Source organism: Dipteris shenzhenensis, chromosome 19 (assembly GCF_047967505.1).
Source record: "Dipteris shenzhenensis isolate YYH24624 ecotype China chromosome 19, Dip_SZ_1.0, whole genome shotgun sequence".
Taxonomy (NCBI): domain Eukaryota; kingdom Viridiplantae; phylum Streptophyta; class Polypodiopsida; order Gleicheniales; family Dipteridaceae; genus Dipteris; species Dipteris shenzhenensis.
The window spans coordinates 3321700-3342359 of NC_141614.1; the positions used below are offsets into that span (position 1 = coordinate 3321700).

Here is a 20660-nt window from a genome sequence, read left to right on the forward strand (position 1 = left end):
AGTGCAGTTTCAATCTCACGATAGTCACTCATAAGATTGAAAACCATAAACTCCATCACGCATAGCAGGGACTAGCTACTATGACATCCCCACTGACATCATCAGTGCCCAACAATGGGTGTAGACCATAGTATGTTCAATAAAGGATCGACATGCAAGCACGGGTGTGTTGGTGTGCACATGTGCATGAGTGCATGTAATGTCATCTGCATTATGCGCCAATGCCAATGCACACGTTCTGCAGGAGCACACGCATGTATTTTCATAAATCTGTAAGTAGGAATATGCCATTCTTAGTCTCATTTAGAATCAAGTCTTTAGAAAGGCTTTAAAATGCTTTTTCAAAGATGTAGAAGGAAACTTAGAAGTAGCATAGCAAAAAAGCAGCATTTACAAGATAAGTCGAAGACACAGAAACAAACACTTGCTCTCTAATGTCAATGAAAAACCACATTAAAATAATGAATTTACACGTGAGAACGTCTGCAGAGAAAAATATAATCCATACCAGGAGGGAAAACCCTCCCACATAAAAAAGAAAATCCCTTACAATTAAAACACCTCGGAATGGTATACCAGAGGACACTACCATTGCAGTTTCAGTATCCAGCTGGCTGCTTGAAGTTAACCTTTTCGATCCGTACTTTTCCTGGAATGCTCAAGTCGATCAGCACTTTTCCTGGATTGCTCCAATCGATCTGTACTTCTCCTCGACTGCTCTAATCGATCCACACTCCTCCTTGATTGTTCAGCTCGATCTGTACTTTTCCTGGACCCATTTCGATTCAAGGATGATTTTTCCAATGAAGATACAAATTTCCGAAGATGCCGAATGTACTCAGGATAGAGCTCCAAGTTGCAATGGCCACCTCCTTTCAACCAAAGCGGTTCATATTTTTCCTTGCATAGGTCCCAGAGCTGCTTTCCATGTGAGCAATCAACAACCTCATCAGATGTACCCTGCAAACACATTCAAAATAATCAGTCTCAGAAATCTCAGTCATAATCATACATCCCATACTCTATTTTGAATTTGAACAAAACAAGTGCACAAAGACCACCTTTATCAATTAAACAGATCGCAAAAAATCTCCAACATTGATAAGAGCATCCGAATCAACTTTCAAACTAGAGTAAAGTTTGCACTTTTATAGCGCATGTCATTGACTCAGCAGAACAGCTGTGGTGCAAAAACTAATATGCACCACTTCATTACAGAATGCAGATTTCAAAAACAGAGAAATTCTTGCTGCATGAGCTATACTCGGAAATAATTTCACATCACCTTAACCGAAGTGCATCTTATGAAAAAAGATTGCATGTGACAGGAAAATCTCCACACAGTGAGATTTTCTCTTGATGTATTATAGCTCTCCCTTTCTTGGATAGCTTTTTTTAATATAATGACTCAAAGATTCCACCCAAAAAAAAAAAAAAAAAAGTGTGTCTGTGTCTGTGTCTGTGTCTGTGTTTGTGTCTATGTCTGTGTCTGTGTTTGTGTCTATGTCTGTGTCTGTGCATGCATGCATGCATGCATGCATACATACATACATATACATAAACATATACATATACATATACATACACACACACACTTTTTTTTTGGTGAAATCTTACATTTCTTTGTGGGAAACCTCAAACCAGGTGAAAACCCACCATTGAGTACAAAGATAAAATTTACAAGCCTCAAAGAGAAAAACTCATGAGGCTACACACACACACACATACACACATATATTTATTTATTAATTATTATTATTATTATTATTATTATTATTTTATTTTTTATTTTTTATTTTGTTTTATTTGTTTATTTTTATTTTTATTTTTTTGGGGGGGGGGGGTACACACAAATGTGGGTCATATATATATACCTCTCTCTCTCTCTCTCTCTCTTATCTATGAAGATGATGTGGTATTCTTCACAAAGAAAAGGAATGCAAGTCAATATAGACAAGACAAAGGTAATGGTCATCAGGACACGTAACAAACAAGTGGATGTCACATGTGAAGGAGAGCCCTTAGAAACAGTCAACACATATAAGTATCTAGAACTGGATTTCACGGACAACTGCAAATGGAATGCATGTGTGGAAAGGAGGAATTTGGGAGGTTTGAGAGCTCTATATAGCTTCCAAAATAAATGCAGGAAGGCGTACTTGTGGAATTAGGAAATGAGAAAGTTTTTGTATACCATGCTTGTGTAGACAGTAACCCTTTACAAATGCCTCGCTTGGGTATCCGGGCTCTCTAGGGTATACCGGAAAAGAATAGAAAATTTACATAAGTGTTTCCTAATAGGGGAGGTAGGGGTTAAGGCGCAGACACTTTACCCCATCCTACTGGCTGAAACAGGTATGATGCCTCTAGAAGGGGAAGCATTGTGTTGATTCATGGCTTACCTCAACAAAGTGGATGCCCGTAGGATACCACACAAGACGAGGCGATGGAAACTACGCAAATCATGGGTTGGCACAAAGAGGGAATGAAGTAGATAGAATCATGGGGTATAACAGCCACTGATTTACCAGAAGATGCATGTGAAATAAGGAAGATTGTGACACAGAAATAATATAGAAACTATGGCAAAACCCATGCCGTTATATAAACAGGAAATCAACTCATTGGAAAGCTATGGAATGCAGAAATACCTCGAGGAAGACATATCAACATTTAAAAGGCATCTAAACTGCAAAACCAGAACTAGTTCGCATGATCTTGAGGTAGAGAGGGCTAGATGGCAAGATCAAGGATCCCCAGACCTGCAAAATCTGCCCCATAGGAAAGGTAGAAAATGAACACCATGTACTTCTGAGATGTAGAGCCTACACACACATCAAAGAAGGCTATGGGGACAGCAGAGATCTAAAAAATCTGCTAGAGCAGCCAGCCAAAAAGCTAGGTGAAAGAGATTTTGGAACATAGCAACAAGATACTGGGTCTAGCACACAAGCTAACCCAACAAGTACTCACTTAATGACACCATCAAAAGTAAACTGCTCCCGATGCATCGTGACCTGGGATGTATTGAAGATGCATCGTGACCTGGTTTTACCAAGGTTGACCTTCAGATCATGCAACTCACAGAAAGACTAGTGTGCATCTAAGTGCTTCTAGAGCCCCTCTACTGAGGAGATTATTAAAGTCTACTAAAGACCGATGGGTCTATGAGACTGATAGAAACCGTGATACAATGAACAGAAGGGTGGAGCTACTAAGCGAGCATCCTAACCCATGCTAGAAAACAGTGTAAGACATAGTCAATGTGATCATCATCAATGTCACCGTAGTCATAGTCCTCACTAGCATCATCATCATCAAAACAATACAATCTAATCCCAGAGAGAGAGAGAGAGAGAGTTGTATTACAGTTGGCGGGAGACCCTTCCAATCCCCTACATCCAGTGAGAAAAATTTCAAACTTGTCATGTAACTAGTACTTGTTGGGCTAGCTTGTGTGCTAGACCCAGTACCTTGTTGCGATGTTCCAAAACCTCTTTCAAGTAGCTTCCTAGCTTTTTGGCTGGCTGCTCCAGTAGGGTTTTTAGATCTTTGCAGTCCCCATATCCTCTCTGATGTATGCGTAGGCTCTACATCGTAGAGTACATGATGTTCATTCTATACTTGAATGTTACAAACTGTCACCAGTTGAGATTGTTTCATCATATACCTACCTAGGGGTTGGGGGTTATCTTTTTCAGACCTATTTTCACCATGAGACTAGCGATGCAAGCTTGCTTGAGCAGAGGATATGCCTCATTGGCCAGATTGGAGAGGCAATGATTCCGTTCACGTTTTAGAGACCCTCGGACCAAATGTCTACTCTTTGACTCCTTGGTTCGACCAGCAGGGGTGTATGGCAGCCTTTGTTGGGGGCCGACCTGTCAGATACTAAGTGGGCTTGTGTGAAGCGACTACAGGTTCTTATGCTATCACAGATGATTCATAGTAAGCTGTCACTTCCTCACCAGATCATTCAGGCTGAGTTTGGTTCTTCACCATTGCAGCTCGATGCAGCATTTCAGATCATTACCTACTTATATCGAGTCAAGGCATATGGAGATCACACCTCTGGACACAGCAAATTACCATGGTTAGCATTGTCATCCGAAGACCAGAGATGCTAGTTTACACACACAGTGAGATGGTTTGAGTGACTGGGGTTGCATATGGATAGACTTCCTCCCTTCCAATACAACATTGATGCGTCGTTTCCTACTCTGGTATCATGAGGTCAACCAGGTCATACATGAGGATCTTCTGCAGCTACACACATTCCTGACGTGGTTGGAACTGAATGAGCCCCCAGTGAAGCTCAACTTCTACAAAGATCATTGCCTACATATCTCGGATGAGGGGTTTATTGACCCACTAGGGTATACACAGATTCCTTTACCCCATTCATTGAGGATCTCCATTAGGCAGTTTCGGGTCTCTTCACATACACTCCGCATTGAGAGTGCTCAAACAAAGGGTCTACCCAAGGAGAGACACATATGCACTCTATGCGGCTTACAGGAGGTTGAGTCAGAGGAACATTTCATCATTAGGTGCCCATTTTACTATGAAATCAGAGGACGATTGTATTGTTTATTCAAAGATAGCTCCGGATTGTTATCCCGATTTCTCTCTTTTGCAGATCAAAGGTGCCTGGCCGCGTTCATTCATGAGGCAGTTAGGCATCAAGAGCACCAACTCCAATCTCGGAGATAGGAGGAGCGTACCTTGGTGAACTCTTCTCAGAGCATGATCACAGAGTTCTTCCAACCAGACCACATAGACTCCCCCCCTAGAGATCCTAGGCATGATTGGGACCCAGAGCCAGTGACATGGCAGCTTACGCAAAGGGTTGATGCACAAATTACACTCGGGGACATTCCCTCCATGTTCAGAGTGGAAGCACGACTGACAGGGGTGGCTGTCACCCTCGCCCTTGTTAGACGAGAGCCGTGAACAAGAGACAGCGTAGGATTGCATTCACAGGGGCCGACAGCACTCTATATCTGATTTCATGCTATCGCTCCCTCACTCTTGACAAGAGAGGGACCGCAATGACCTTGGAGCACATTTTACTTTGTATTTCAATGAGCGTCACTCTGGTGATGCTGTAGATGACTACTATTTAGATCTATGTAGGATATAGTTTTTTGCTTTTGTATGGGTGTGGACCCATTAGTCTCCAAAGACTTTAAATCTCTCTCTCTCTCTCTCTCTCTCTCTCTCTCTCTCTCTCTCTCTATGGGGGCCCCCGTGGAACCCCATTCGTGAACCCATCTCCTCCGCTGTCCGTCGCTCAACCCAGCTTGTCGTATATTCATTCGTTGTCCAGCTCGGTCTGTCACCTGCAGCTTGTTCATCACCCAACAGCTCATACTTAACAACTCATCGTTGGCCGTCCAACAATTCGTTGTTCATTTGCCGCCCAGCAGCTTGTCGTTGTCTTATGAACCCTAGCTGCCTTTGTCCAATAGTTTGTAGACCAATGAGCCCTAGCCGCTGCAACAAAAATCCTAGCCGCCACCTTCAAGGTCTGTCAGCCCCAACTTCACCATCGCTCATGCCGTCGTCAGCTCCAACTACACCACGCCGTTAGCTCCTAGGTCAAGGCAGAGGCAACAGCACGATACCCATCCCCAGGATTTAGGTTGAGCCCCCAACCAAACCCTAGGAGTTAGTCACAGCAGAGGAGTGCCATAATATATGCAGGCCACCATTAGATGGAGATGCCAAGATGCCCATGGCTTTCCCCAAGGTCAAGACTTTTCCCTCGACTCCGAATAAAACCTCATACTCCTCCATCACCAACCCTCCTACTATCTTGTGTGTTTGCAAAGACTCCTTCCCAATATGCAAAGAATTACCTACAGCATAAGAGAATGGTTAGTATAATAGACCGACATGAGCATGTTACTATATACAGCAGGAAATCCATGAGCTCAAACTCAAACTTGCAGCCCTAGAGAGGAAGACAAATGCAGAAAATCATTCACGAAGCATTATAGATACACAATACAACAGCATCCACACCACCGATGGTAACCACGGTCCAAGACGTGGTTACAACTCAGCTCAAGTCGGTGAAATAGAAAATTACAGCAACACTAGACACAAAAGGTCCATGGGTGCGCCCCGGAGCTCCACACGACCTGGACCTTCCTCACGACCAGCTCCTACCTCTTCCCGTGCTGATAGACCTTCGACTTCGCCTGTCAAAGTTGGGGAGCCAATTCCACCTCAAGCTACCACTGATGGCGCCACAGACCCGTCCTTTCAGGCAGGAGACATTCCTGTCCTGGTTCCTTGTGCAGATGAGACTGCTCCTGCCCCTCCAGGTGTTCGTGTACAGGAGCGCTCACCTAGGGAGATCCTTACTGCACAAACCCCTGCCTTACTTGACAACAACGCCAAAGTCATGGCCAATGTCATCAGTTTGCTGCTGAGGCCTTGCAGCACCCCCATCCTTCTCTTGCACTTCGGTCTACACCTGCTAGAGGTAAGGGGGTTATAGGTTCCACTCCTTCCGCAGGACTCCTCCACACTCCTACGCCAAAGGTACTTCGCAGGACTTCATTTTTAGTTCTAGCAGACTTGGCTGAGTTTGAGGCAGAGGAGTTTGTACCCTCTATGCTCGGGGAGCACATCTTTCAGACATTCGTGGACAGAGTTTCCCCCTTCAGCAGGTGTGGGTGTGCTAACCCTAGTTGACTTCCCTCCTCTTGATAGGAGGAACTTTTCGCAGGAGAGGGCTTTCTCGGCTACCAGGTCAAGTAGGATCTTCCATCCGGCCTCTTCCTCTCGCAGATTAGGATTGTCAGTTGGAACGTTCAGGGCCTCGGAGGTGTATCTCACCACCGCCGTAGGCAGCTGATTCGTAACCAACTTCATTCAGGTGTTACTGGGGGACCCATTGATATTCTTATCATCCAGGAACACAAATTGAATGTCAGGGATTGTGCCAAGTCGGGTAAGCTTCTCTCAGGCCATACTTTTTGGTCACCTACCTTGGGCACCAGTGGAGGTACTTGCATTTATGTTTCTTCTTCTATACTCCCCTTGGTGGTTGGACACGAGGTCATAGTCCCTTCCAGAGCTCACTGGATTATACTTTTGATTGGTGGGCATAAGGTTGGTCTTTTGAACCTTTATGCACCCAATCCTAGAGGGGATCGTGTCCTTTGAAAGGAACTGCTCTCTTGGTCACATATTGCAGAGGCTTGGATTAAAGGGAGCGACTTCAACATGGTTGAAATGCCCTCAGACAAAAGGGGTGGTAGGAAGGTGGTATCCACTACCTAGAGAGAGCAGCTTGGGATGCCTTCCTTTTTCAGTACAGTGGCAGGGATGCTTGGCACGATGATGCTTTTCATACTCGGCCACATTCTCTGATGTTTTCTTGGTCGAATGGGAGATCGCAAATGCCTATCCATGCACGGATTGACAGATTTTATGTGGATGATTGGGCTCTTGACAGAGGTGATACTGTTAGCATTGCAGCTGGGGTGTCCACTTCGGATCATTTTCCAATGATTCTGATGGTTTCATATCCTCATGTGAGGGGCCACTCTGCCAGTGTTAGGATTCCAGATGCCTTTTATGCAGAGGAGGGCCTTACGAAGACAGTGTTGAGGACCTGGGTATCTCATATGCAGATTGGGCAGCTTTCTCCATCAGACTTAGATGTAGCCCTCTCTGGTATTAGCGACTTTTATCTTTCAATTGCTCGTATCAGGAGGGATGAGATCCTCAAGTGTGAGATACGTATCCATCAATAGTTGGATACCCTCCAGAGGGAGGAGCAAAAGAGGCCTAGAAATGCTTGGATTCCGGAGCGCCTTGCTACAGCAAGGGCCCAACAACAGTCACTTTTAAATCAAAGAGCAGAGTATGACTTTCATGCCAGAGAGTCATTTTGGACTCAGACGGGAGGTAGGGTCAACAAGCAATTCTTCTCTACTCTTGGCTCCAAACATAGTAGGGAGAGTGTCTCACAGCTTGTTGACTCTAGCGGAGTTCTTCAGACACATCCAGATGCCAACACTCATGCCACAGATGATGCTAGAGTGGTGGTTATTTGGCGACACTCTTGCATCACCAGGTATTATTGGCCACTGCTTGGTTCGTTTGCTCATGTTGGTGTAGGTCTAGAGGTGTATCGCTCAGCTCATGAGACCTATCAGAAACTTCCTATGGAGCGGTTTAGATGGCACCTCAAATGTTGTAGCCAAGGTGGCTTACAAGAGGAGGCCTCGATATTATTGACCCGAATTTGCAGTGTCTGGCCTTGCTTTGTCTGGCCTTGCTCTGCAAGTTCGTAGTACGTGAATTGATGCCTGGACAGGAACCCTGGAAAGATTTTTTCTCACGCGGCATTCATTCTTGTACTCCATCTCATGGGGGAGATTGGATGGACAGCATCAGATGGATCTTTACTTCAGCCCATCTAAAATCTCCCCCTTCCCCTCTCATGGCTGCTATTCTGAAAGCTTGGAGCTGCTTCAGAAACACTCTTCCCAAAGTTCCACCCACCTCTCGTGAAGAAATTCACAGGCAACCAGTCACGTGGAATGACTCGATTTTGGATGACCATGGCAGGCCACTCAGAGTGTCACATTTTATGCAATGGTCTAGATGGGAGAGGGGACCTGCTGCTATAGTAGGCGCCTTCCAGACCTTAGGAGACTTCTAGAGGATCAAAGACTTCTAGCAGTTGGCCACCTCATAGGGAGTGCAGTCAGGATACAGCAATAGAGGTAGCCATTCTGCCAGAGTGGATTGACATGCCGATCATAGAGTCCACTTGATGGGGAGCGTTTTCAGGGACAGGCATTCCGTTACAGATTATTGCCTCCCGATGCTCATTCAAAAACTCCACAGCAGATCCCACCGCCAACTACTGGCAAAGCGCCAATACTCATGGATGAACAGGCACCCTCTGCCAATCAATGCTGCTGAAACTTCGAATCCGTAACAGCTGAAGGCGAGCATCCATCGACTCTGGGAATCAATATACACCAACGGAAGCAGAGGCAAAGACTGGCATGAGCCATTCCCATGGCGAGGCGAAGGAGGAGAAAAGAGAGAATGCTGAACACAGATGAGAGCTGGAAGGCGAAGGAACTCAAGAGAATTGCAAGTGCGATGAAGAGAAAGCAACAAGCAACTGGTACATGCAAACAAATGCTTAAGACGGGGGTCAAAGTGGCCCTGGTTAGACGCAGAGCTACGACCAGGAGACGTACCAGGACTGCACCCTTGAGGGGGCGACAACGCTCTGTTGCTGACCTCATGCCTCCACTTCCATACCCTCATCCATCCTGATGTCCTGCTACTGATGATGATGATGATGATGATGGTTATGATGATGTTGACGATGATGCTGAGACTAATATATATAATCGAGATATGACTATGTTGTACTTAGGATTTAGTACTGTCATTTTGCATTTTTTTGCATTCTGCATTGGTGTGGATGCTCGTTTAGTAGCTCCACTACCACAGCTCATTATATCAGGTTTTTCACAGTCTCATTGAACCATCGTTCTTCCAAAGACTTTAATAAACTTTCTTTCTTTCTTTCTTTCTCTCTATTGGAAGAGTAGATGAGAATGTACAGCAAGGAGGGGGTTCAAATTGCAGGGTATGCTTTGTTAATTCTTTGTGAAGCAAGTGGGAACCAAGCTCTCCTACTGCAACAATGATGAGCGTACAAGCTAAGGGGGATAAAAGCACACTAGAAACTCCATGAGAGAGAGAGGCACACTCAAGTCAATGTATTCCAATATCCTTACCAACAATACAAGAGAAGCATCTTATATAGAGAGAGCCTCTAGAATAGTCAACCAATGTGGTATCCTATGATCCACATCTCTCCTAGTGCTCCACATCATCTTCTCATGTAGTCCACATCCTTGGGTGGCTACTTTAATACACACAACACCATACCATAGCTCATACCTTTGCCTCTAATTCTGTGCACATGGCACCATGTCTCTCAACACATCCCCTTGGTGCCATGATGCATTGGCTACTGCAAGGTGGTTAGATGTGAGTTTAATAAAGTCCATCACCTCCCCTTAGTGCATACTTGCTACTTAGGTTTGATACCTGAAACCAAGGTCTACTCATATGGTGACCTTTACAAAAAATGGGCTGAAGGTGGCAAGGTTTGCTTCTTTTGATGGCATTCTTCTCTTTGATTGATATAGCTTGATGCATCATGCTTGGTTCTTCGTGTGCTTTTAATGCATTATGTGTGGATGCCATGTTTTGTGCTATGGTCATCTCATACACATGCTTTGCTTTGTCATTTGTTTTATGCTATGGTCATCTCATAGCTTTGTCATTTGTTACAAAGGTCTCACCAATTGATTTCTTTCAATATTGGCAGTGTCTAATTGCATGCAATAATTCTGATGTTACCAATGCGTAGGACTCAAAAAGCATATCATTTTTGCTTTTTGGATCGCAGACAAATTCTTCCTGGATTCAAAGTTATGGCTTGTCAAAGTTTTGATCAAGAGGTCTAATTGATGAGGTAGCAATCTGAGTTCACATGCTATGAAGAATGTGCTTAGAAAGGGACTGTACTTAGGTGGCACATGTTGATTGTACATGTTGACATGGCACTGTGGATAAGCCAATTTGCCACGTGTCAAAGTTATAGCACCCTAACCAAATGTGTGTGAAAGTGAACTAACAATAGTCTAACCCTATTTGCCACATGTAGACAAATCAGAAGGTTTAGAAACCTTGGCCAAAGACGAGAAGAAACAATGTGAAACAAGAGGTGAAACACAGTCACAAAACGTCGTGGATCGTCAGCTTTCGTTGAGTCGTCTTTCGTTCTTTTTCTTTGATGTGCAAGCCATTGGTAGAGGGAGTATTCTCGGCATTCACCGTCTAGACCGGGCTTGAACGTTGTGGATGTCATCTAAAGCACTGTAAAGAATATCGTAGAGATCATCGTGGTCTGCCTTAACCAAAAGCTATGTGCTTCAATCGGCAAAAGCTCCCGAGTTTCTCAAATTGCTGGTTGTTGAGTTCGCTGGCAAAACGTGTCTCTCGCGTCAGTAATCTGCTTGCTTGGCTTTGGTTGTTGCCATCCATGTTGTGTATAATTCATTGCATTGCATTGCATGGCGTAGGCGTCGATGAAGTAGTTACCTGCGTAGACTCCTTTGAGAAGTCTTGCATGTGTGCATTACAGAGGCTACCTTCTGGCCATAGGCCGTTTTGCTTGCTTGTGTCAAAGTTGTGTCGCTTGTGTGGTCGTAGTAGTAGTTGACGTATGCATCAGGCGCTCTTTGCTTGTTGCTTAGGAACTATCCTTGGTTTTAGACTCGTAGAAGTCTAGTCCATCGCTGTTGTGTCGCCTTGCATGATGTTGCTTGCCAATTGCTTGCTGCCTATGTTTGTGCGCGGTTGGCTAATGGCCTTCATAGCTATCGCAAGGCTACATCTAAGTCGAGAGTCTACAAGCTTGTCTCTACTTTGTAGAGCCGGCCGTTGATGTCTTTTGCACTCTCGCCGCCTTGCTTGTGCTTGTTGTAGGCTTAGATTCTAGATAAGTTTATGTAAGTTTCTCTATATCTAAACATGCTGGAACATGATAGATGCTCTCTTTAGTAGATCAAAGGAACACACACTCTCTCGAAACTAGAAGAAGAATGTCACACAAAAGAATAACTCTTTCTACTCGAGACCATACAAGTTACATCTTCAAGCACTAAGTTGTTTCAAGAAGGCTATGCACACACGCACGTAGCTCAATGAAAGATCCAACAAACTACAATCTAATACAATGTCCACTACTAAATATTTGCTAACATGCTAGAACTAGACTAAGTGAGCCAAACCTAAGCTTTGATACCATGTGAAGAAAGTGGGGATCAAGCTCTCCTACCGCAACAATGATGAGCGCACAAGCTAAAGGGGATAAAAGCACAGTAGAAACTCCATGAGAGAGAGAGGCCCACTCAAGTCAACGTATTCTAATATCCTTATCAACAATAAAAAGAGAGGCTTCTCATATAGAGAGCCTCCAGAATATTCAACACATGTGGTATCCTATGATCCACATCTCTCCTAGTGATAGCCCTTGCTCCACATCATCTTCTCATGTAATCCACATCCTTGGGTGGCTACTTTAATTCACACAATATCATACCTTAGTTAGTTCATACCTGCCTCTAATTATGTGCACATGGCACCATGTCTCCCAACATTCTTATCTACGCAGATGACGTAGTATTCTTCGCAAAGAATAGGGAGAGCCTCCAAGCACATTTAGATGCACTGAAAGATTTCTACAAACACTCAGGATGCAGATCAATATAGACAAGTCAAAGGTAATGGTCATCGGGACACGCAACAAATAAGTAGATATCACATACGGAGAAAAGCCCCTCAGAATGGTCAACTCATATATATATTTAGGGGACAAATACAAGTGGAATGCATGTGTGGAAAGAAGGATTCTAGGGGGTTTGAAAGCTCTATATAGCTTCTTAAAAAATGCAAGAAGGCACACTTGTGGAATTGGAAAATGAGAAAGTTTATGTACACCATGCTTGTGCAAATAGTAATCCTCTACCGATGCCTCGCTTGGGCACCCAAGCTCTTTAGAACATACTGGCAAAGAATAGAAACTATACATAAATGTTTCCTAATAGGGGAGTTGGGGGTTAAGGCACAAACACCCTACTTGATCCTACTGGCTGAGATGGTTAGATACCTCTAGAGGGGGAAGCATTGTGTCAACTCATGGTTTACCTCAACAAAGTTGAGAAGATGGACGCTAGTAGAATTCCACACAAGGCGATGGAAGCTACACAGAGCGTAGTCTAGCATAGGGAGGGAATGAAATGGATGGAAACATGGGGTATAACAGCCACTGACATACCAAAAGATGCATGTAGAATAAGGGAGATTGTGACGCAAAAAATGCTACAAAAACTCTGGCAAAACCCGGGGACAAAAAAGCAGTAGACAGCCATGGAATGCAGAAATACCTCCGGGAAGACACATCAACATTTAAAAGACATCTCACCTGCAAAATCAGAACTAGCTCACATGATCTCCAAGTAGAGAGGGATAGATGGGCAAAATCACAGATTCCGAGAGAGGGATAGATGGGCAAAATCACAGCTTTAGGGAGGGCACATGGCAGCTCCTAGGGAGTGCAAACTCTCCCCCATAGGGGGGGTAGAAAGAAAAAAAGAAAGTCTATTAATGTCCACGGGAGACCAACAGGTCTATGGGACAGCAAAAAAACCATCTAGTACATCTGCTTTAGGGAGGGCACATGGCAGCTCCTAGGGAGTGCAAAAGCAAACCCAATTATTTAGTGTACTTACATAATAGTCTGAAAAAGTAATCAGCCATACATCAGTTTAAGACTGAGAGTCTTTTGGTTTGATTTAAACTCTTTGATTAATGTTATGCCTCGACATGATCGTGACCCAGAGGCAGCGACTCGACAACTCAAACAGAGGGTTGACGCACAGATTACACTAAAGATATCCCCTCCCTATTTAGAGTCGGAGCCCGATCGACAGGGGTTACTATAGCCCTTGTTAGGCGTAGAGTTATGACCAGGAGACGTCACATGGCCACACCCGTGAGCGGTCAACAGCACTCTATCACCGCATTCACGCCTCCATTACCTTAGTCCACCCTGATGCCCTGATGATGTTCACAATGTTGATGATGATGATGAGGGTGAGATTGATATGTAGTCGACTACTATATTGCACTTAGTACTACCATTTTGCATTTTTTGCATACAACATTGGTGTGGATGCTCGTTTTAGTAGCTCCACCCTCACAGCTCGTTTGTACCAAGATTTTCAAAGTCTCATAGACCCATCGGTCTTCCAAAGACTTTAATAAACTATGTGTGTGTGTGTGTGTGTAGTATATGCACTTCCGAAGAGCCCTTAGTCTATAACTGATATTGGTGTTTATGCTTTTTGTGTGTGCGTTGTCTCATAGTCCCGCCCCGTGAGGGCTTCTGGAGACGTTAATCTCTCTCTCTCTCTCTCTCTCTCTCTCTCTCTCTCTCCCTCTCTCTCTCTCTCTCTCTCTCTGCTCCCCACAACCCAGCCTACTCCCCCAGCATTCACAGCCTGCTGGATTGTGCTCTCTCCTACTGCGCCATAGCGCATCACTCGTACTGCTCCATCGCCTGATCCACTACCCTGCTCCAACCATCGTGCCTCTCCAGTCTTTCTGAACGTGCTCTCCAGCCTAGTTCTTGGCCCACAGCCAACCCACGCCAGCCTCAACATTCCGCCTCCAGCCATTGCCCCTATGGTTTGCATTCCCTACCGCTTCCAGCATCTCCATTCACTTCCTCCAACCTCCTGCCACCCATTATGCCTGCAAAACCACCCTTTGGCCTTTCCCAATGCCTCTTCCACAACCCCCTCCCCCCCTTCTTTGAAATTCCCAGCCCTCGTTTCTCTACCACATTGCTCCCTTGCCAATTCTTCAAGAGATAGAAGGTGTGAAGGGTAGTACGCAATTTCAGCAAGAAAACCTGTAAGGGGGAACAAAAAAGAAAGCGATATGGCGAAAAGAGAGAAGGAAGAAAAGAAGGAAGAGAAGCCAAGACATCAACAGCTCAAACAGCCACAAAAAAGAGAGAATGATGACGTCAACAAATGCCGCAATCGCAGTGTCACCAACTGGTATTTCTCCAAGAAATAAAGAGGAGTCTTTATCAGATTGACTACGGTCAAAGAAAGTTGACTTTGGTTAACCAGAATAAGTTTTACTATTTTAACTTTTGCTTTGCATTGGTAACAGAGAATTGTCGGGACGCCCACCAAGGACTAGGATTAGTCCAAGAACTAAGAATGCATGCATTTCGCTAACCTTTAATGGGTTAAAGTGTTGGTGTTTTGTAGGACTTGAAAAAGTGCAAAAGATGATGGAGCAAGTGTCAAAAAGCAAGTCCCACAAGGCCAAAAAGCACCAAGGAGATGGTACCATTAAAGAAGGCCCATGGGGTTTTAGAAAAGGCTCAAAAAGTGGTCCCACGGTGGGCAAAAAGCAAGGTCTATTTTTGTAAAAAGTAGCTATTGAAAGCGGGTCTAGCTTTTTGCTAGCTCAAGTTTAACAAAAAAAAAGAAGGGCCTCAGGGTTTCCAAAACATTCAAGAGTTGTACTCAACTTAATGCTCTTTTATGAGCTAGTTGTACAAAGCTTATTCTATTGCAATTGGGGGGTCCAGCCCTTATTTCTAGGCCCTAGTGTGTGGGTTCTCTATTCTTTTTCTCCCTCTCTCAATTAAATTTGATTCCCAGAAGAAATTTGTTGCTGCTCCTCGTCAAATGAAGCTATCAGCTGTTTTTCCTGGTTATCTATGAAATTCGAAATCTATCTTGGTGATTATTTCCTGCGAATCAAAGATCCAGGGTAGTACGGAAGGCTGTACGGAGGTGTTTGCACGTGATCCGGAGGCTGGAATAGGCTTGACAGTGGGCGAGACTAGCAGGGCATCGTTGCACCTTGTTTGGGCAAAAGATGGGCACCCTGGCCAGTGGTTGGATGCCACGTGGCCAGGCAGGCCAGCAAAGGGCCTCAAATAGAGGACCCTGCAATTAAGTTGGACAGACTACTGGATCGGCTAGTAGGGGGCTGCTAGGTCGGCCATTTTGGTCCTATTGGGTCATCTTGCCAAGTAAGCATGGTTCACAAACATGTTTGGTAGGCATTTTGGGAAGATCCACAACCATATCTTCCTTATATAACTTCACCAGGGCTCCAAAATTGAGGTGTCCAAACCTCTCATGCCACAAATGAGTATCTGCCATGGTAGAATCAATAGCAAAGGCATGTGCATCGACAAGTGAAGCATCATCATCTGAACAACTGTCATAAGCATCAAGTCTGTAAAGACCGCTAGACAATGTGCCAGTCAAAACCAGGGTAGAGGCATGTGTAACATCATACACTGCACACCTCACACCATCAAAATAACCTGAAAGCCACATGTAGCAATGGCTGAAATAGAAATGAGGTTCTTACGAATGCCTAAAACATAAAGCACACGCTCTAGAGAGACAATACCACCAGAGACATAAGTAAGAGCAACTTGCCCATACCTTTCACGATATATGATGCATTATTGGCACATGTGACACTGCCCCCCTTAGATGTAAGCTCCAATGAGCTGAATAACTTCCTGCAGAAAGTGATGTGCTTGCTAGCACCACTATCAAAGAACCAGGCATCACGAACATCTAAAACTACCATACAAGCATCATGAACATCAGGATTATACTGACATGTAACCAAGAAAGCCCAATGGTGGTCTTGTGTGAAATTAGCGGACTCATGTCGATCTTCTGCACCAGAAGAATCAAATACTGCAAGATCACACTCTTTCTTTTTCTTTTCAGATGCTATGCGCTTCCTGCATTCAAAAATATCATGCCCAAGTTTCCTGCAATAGTTACATCTCTTCTTCTTTTTGTTATCCCCTGAAGAAGAGGCACCATGTGAATGATCAGCATGGGAATAAGAGGGCTTTACAGCTGAAACCTTACCTTTACCTTTGTGTTTATGATGGGCAGCAAATGCTTGATCACTATCCATAGTAGCATTGCGATTCACACAACTTTGCTCCTCCTGAAGAAGAAGAGCAACAAGCTGGTCAAATGAGAAATGATTGGCATACCCCCTACAACCAACGTCAATGTAGTAGCAAAGCCTTGATATGAATCAGGCAACCCATCAAGGGTATTAGAAATCAGCTGAGAATCAGGCATAATCTCATCAATGTTGGCCAACTGCTCTTCCAAATCCTTCACATTAGTGAGATAGGCATCCATGTTACCACCCTCATCAAGCTTTAAATCTTTCAATTGCCTGCGGAGATAGGCAACCCTCGCCTCATTCTGCACCTGATACAAAGATGCAAGCTGATCCCATGCTTTCTTAGCTGTCTTGCAAGACTGAATATAAGGGATAATAACCCGTTTCACTGAAAGAGCAATCAAGGCATGTGCTTTGGCATCACGACCATCCGACTGAATTTGCTCCTGTGAAGGAGGCAAAGCACCTGGAGCAGGAGGTGCAGGAGTCCTGGCTCTAGCAGTAGAACCATCACCTGAAGACCCATCACCTGAAGAAGCAGAGGCTACAGATGTAGCACCAATAACAGTGCGTGTAGGCCTGGCCTCAGAACCTGAAAGAATATGCCATAGATTCTTGGCAACCAAAAGATGTCCCATCATGTATGACCACATGGGGTAATTGGTACCATCAAGCTTGTCATCGGCCCCAATCAGCCCAAACAAATCATCTTTGCCACCAGACATGGTGCTGAAATACAAGGCAAATGCACCAACTGGCAAAGCAATGAGAGAAAGGAAACCTCTCAGAATCAAGTGCCAAAAAACTGCCCAAGCTTCAAAGCTTATGTCTGCAAAAGATTCTGCTGTCCCAAGGTGTACCTGTTGCAAGAAAAATCCCCAAAGGCAACACGAGGCCTTCCAAGGCAACACGAGGCCTTTCCAAAATGCAAATGAAGCAAAAATTGGAAAAAACCAATGCAACAACAACTTACCCAATGATGAACAGCACTGACATGCTCTGAAAGCGAGCAAATGAGGGCTGAAAATGAGAATTACAGCAAAAGAACTGCTCCCACCAGGAGGAGAGCACGTAGAAATGGAGAGAAAGAGATCCAATGGAGAGAAGCTGCAGCCCGAGGCAAAGGGATGCCAAATGAGGAGGGAAGGGCTCAAAGAGAAGTCTCCGGATCATTTAAGAAGTTCCAAATGGCTCCAAACAATGGCACGCAGCTCGAGGCAGCTCCAAAATGCTGGCACACAGCTCGAGGCAGCTCTAAAATGCTGGCACGCAGCTCAAGGCAGCTCTAAAATGCTGGCACGCAGCTCAAGGAAGCTCCGAAATGCTGGCACGCAGCTCGAGGCAGCTCCGAAATGCTGGAAAATCTGAGAAATGACTGGCGCGCACCCTCAAGCAGCCCATACTGCAGTGAATGTACTGAAATTCTGACCAACCAGACAGAAGTACGGAATTTTCTGACAAATTGACGGATTGACGGATTTCTGTACAATTTCTGACAGATGTATGGATTTCCGTACAATTTCTGATGCATGTATAGATTTCCATACAATTTATGATGCATGTACGGTTTTTTTATACAGGTTCGAAATTCCATACAGATGGTGTAAATGCTCGCATGTGGTCGTTTTTTGCTGCAGCAGGCTGAAAAATGCACCAAAAAACAGTTCCCTTCGCGAGAGTTGCTCCAAAGTGCGGTCTTCTTGCGACAAAATGAGGTTTTTCGCGACAGAAATGCTTGGAAAGGTCTCAAACACTTGTGGGAGTGTGAAAACCAGCAAGACCAATAAGAATGAGAGCTCTAGAGGCTGCCAAGCAGCTTGGGAAAGCTGAGGGAATGGATTCCCGACCTGCTCTAATACCACTGTTGGGTGTTGGAAGCGATGGAAGTACAATGGAGAAAAACGAGATGCTGTAATAGATTGCTGCAAAACTGAAGTGTGGAGGCTCAAGGGAGAGCCAACATAACAAAACCCTAGGGCTAACTGCCCTAACGGGACTAAGTGTCCTAACTGACCTAGATGGTACATAAACTAACTGTACCAATAGTCCTGACTGACTATAACTAGGCCTACAAGGCTCATACCTAGGTATAAGTGGCATTTATGGATAGCGCATGAGATAGCCTACAGCTATCATTCGGAAGCATCAACAGCGAGACACTAAGGATCTCAAAATCGGGACAAGGTCTATGAGATTTAGAGAACAGAGACCCTGACATACAATGTTTGGAATGATGATGGTACCTTATGGTCAGATCCACAGAATCTCAGAGTCTTACATAGGACAAGATATAGCTTTGCATATAGACACACGTCAAAGCCCAGAGCACCACTTGCCTATAATAAGTGGATACATAAGGAAGGCAGCATACCAGGACAAGACTTCGAGACAATTGCAATGCGTGGATCGGGAGTGGCAATACTATTATAGATCATCTCTCACCTGCATGATATCCGTTGAGAGGCGTGGCACACATTTTGTGGATTCGGATCTGACACACTTCTAGACAGGACCCCCCGTTCATCATAGTATGCTACTTTCCCCCACAGACCTCACACTTTGCTAGAAGTCTATGCGAGAAGGTTGATACGTCACCATACGCAGCCTTGCACTCAGACAATGGATTTCTCGAGCTGCGCGAAAAGTTGTCCTTGTTGGGGACTTCAACACAAGGACGGGTATGTGTCAAGTATCACTTCTCCATTTTTGAGATGACTCTATGTTATGCTATATGTATCTAGATGAGGCAGGGATGTCTAGAGTATCCACACGCAGGTGAGCCTCAATCGCATCTTATGGGCACAATTTCTTGAGCATGGGCACGATACATGATCTTGTCATTTATAAGGTCTCGATCGATGGCCCTCCTCAAGTGGATTCACTTCCTTTTCACACATGAGGGGGAGGCCGTAGTTGACTAGCTCACGAAATCCCCTGATTTTTCCCCACATATCACCGAATTATTTATCTTGCTACCACCACCAAGAGCTAATCATACCTATATCTTCTTTAGTAAATACATCCCTCGCCAAATGAAGCACACAACCCCACCCACACACACTACAAATTATGACATTCGCTGATCATGGCCTTTCCCTTGAGTCTGCACGCCTGTCTACTCTACTCACAAATCTTAGCCACTTTGATCATCCGCTCCCTTCATGAGGCCGTCCTACACACCTTCACACACCACCCGATCCACTTACCCCCCAACTCTAGGCTCGGTATCTTGCAATAGCTGGAACGATGATGATTGTAAGGCTCTATGCCATCAACTCAAATTCAAAACTAAGTATCACCTTTCGAGTTGAGACAGAACGATACGCGAGTATCACTGCTCAGTTTGCTAGAAGATGCAAGCTTCTTATGCCAGAATGACAAAGAGTTAATAAACATTCTGTTTAGTAACAACTCTAAGGACATTTGGCGGAAGTTTCTTAAGCAAGCTCGCCTCATCAGACGTTTGCAAGATTTGGAATATGGTCAAGAGATCTTTTGGGCAGTCATGGCACTCTACGAAAGGGCCACAGACAAGGTGCGGACAACTATAGAGTGGACAGAGAAGATCATGAACACTATTGGGGTCAAATAGGGTTGTTCGTTATCTCCCATCTTGTTTGGCCTATAAATTGACTAGCTTGAGACCTTCATCCGGACACTAGGGGGTTGGTTGCTCTCTCACCAGCTCCTTGCTTCAAAATCCTCCTTTATGCAGATGATGTGGACTTACTCTTCGCTTCACCTAAGGGCCTCGAGCTACACTTGGATGCATTCCATACCTACAGCGAGACACATGATATGAAGGTCGATCTTGGTAAAACCCAGGTTATGATCTTCAACACATCCCGTGTAGCCATGCACATAGAACAGTTCACACTAGATGGATCATTGGTGGAGGTTGTTGCATTCTACACATACGTGGGGTTTCTCACGACGTGACCAACGATGCAAGCCCAACTGAACAGGGAATATGCCGCACTTGCAAGACTTGAGTAGCAGTGCTTTCACTTCCAGATTAAGCCCCCAATAAGGGCTTCCATACATGCTTGTTGGGTGGA

At 44.7% G+C, this 20660-nt stretch overlaps 1 protein-coding gene across 1 annotated transcript in view; it reads right to left on the reverse strand.

Moving 5' to 3' along the window:
- Positions 1-437: 437 nt before the first annotated feature.
- LOC147889941 (alpha/beta-Hydrolases superfamily protein) overlaps positions 438-20660 on the reverse strand; it is a 41938-nt gene continuing 21715 nt past the window's right edge. Inside the window, exon 5 of the mRNA XM_087390364.1 lies at positions 438-960. Within this exon, the coding sequence (XP_087246490.1) occupies positions 625-960 (336 nt within the window). The 3' untranslated portion in view covers positions 438-624. The remainder of the gene's footprint in view (positions 961-20660) is intronic.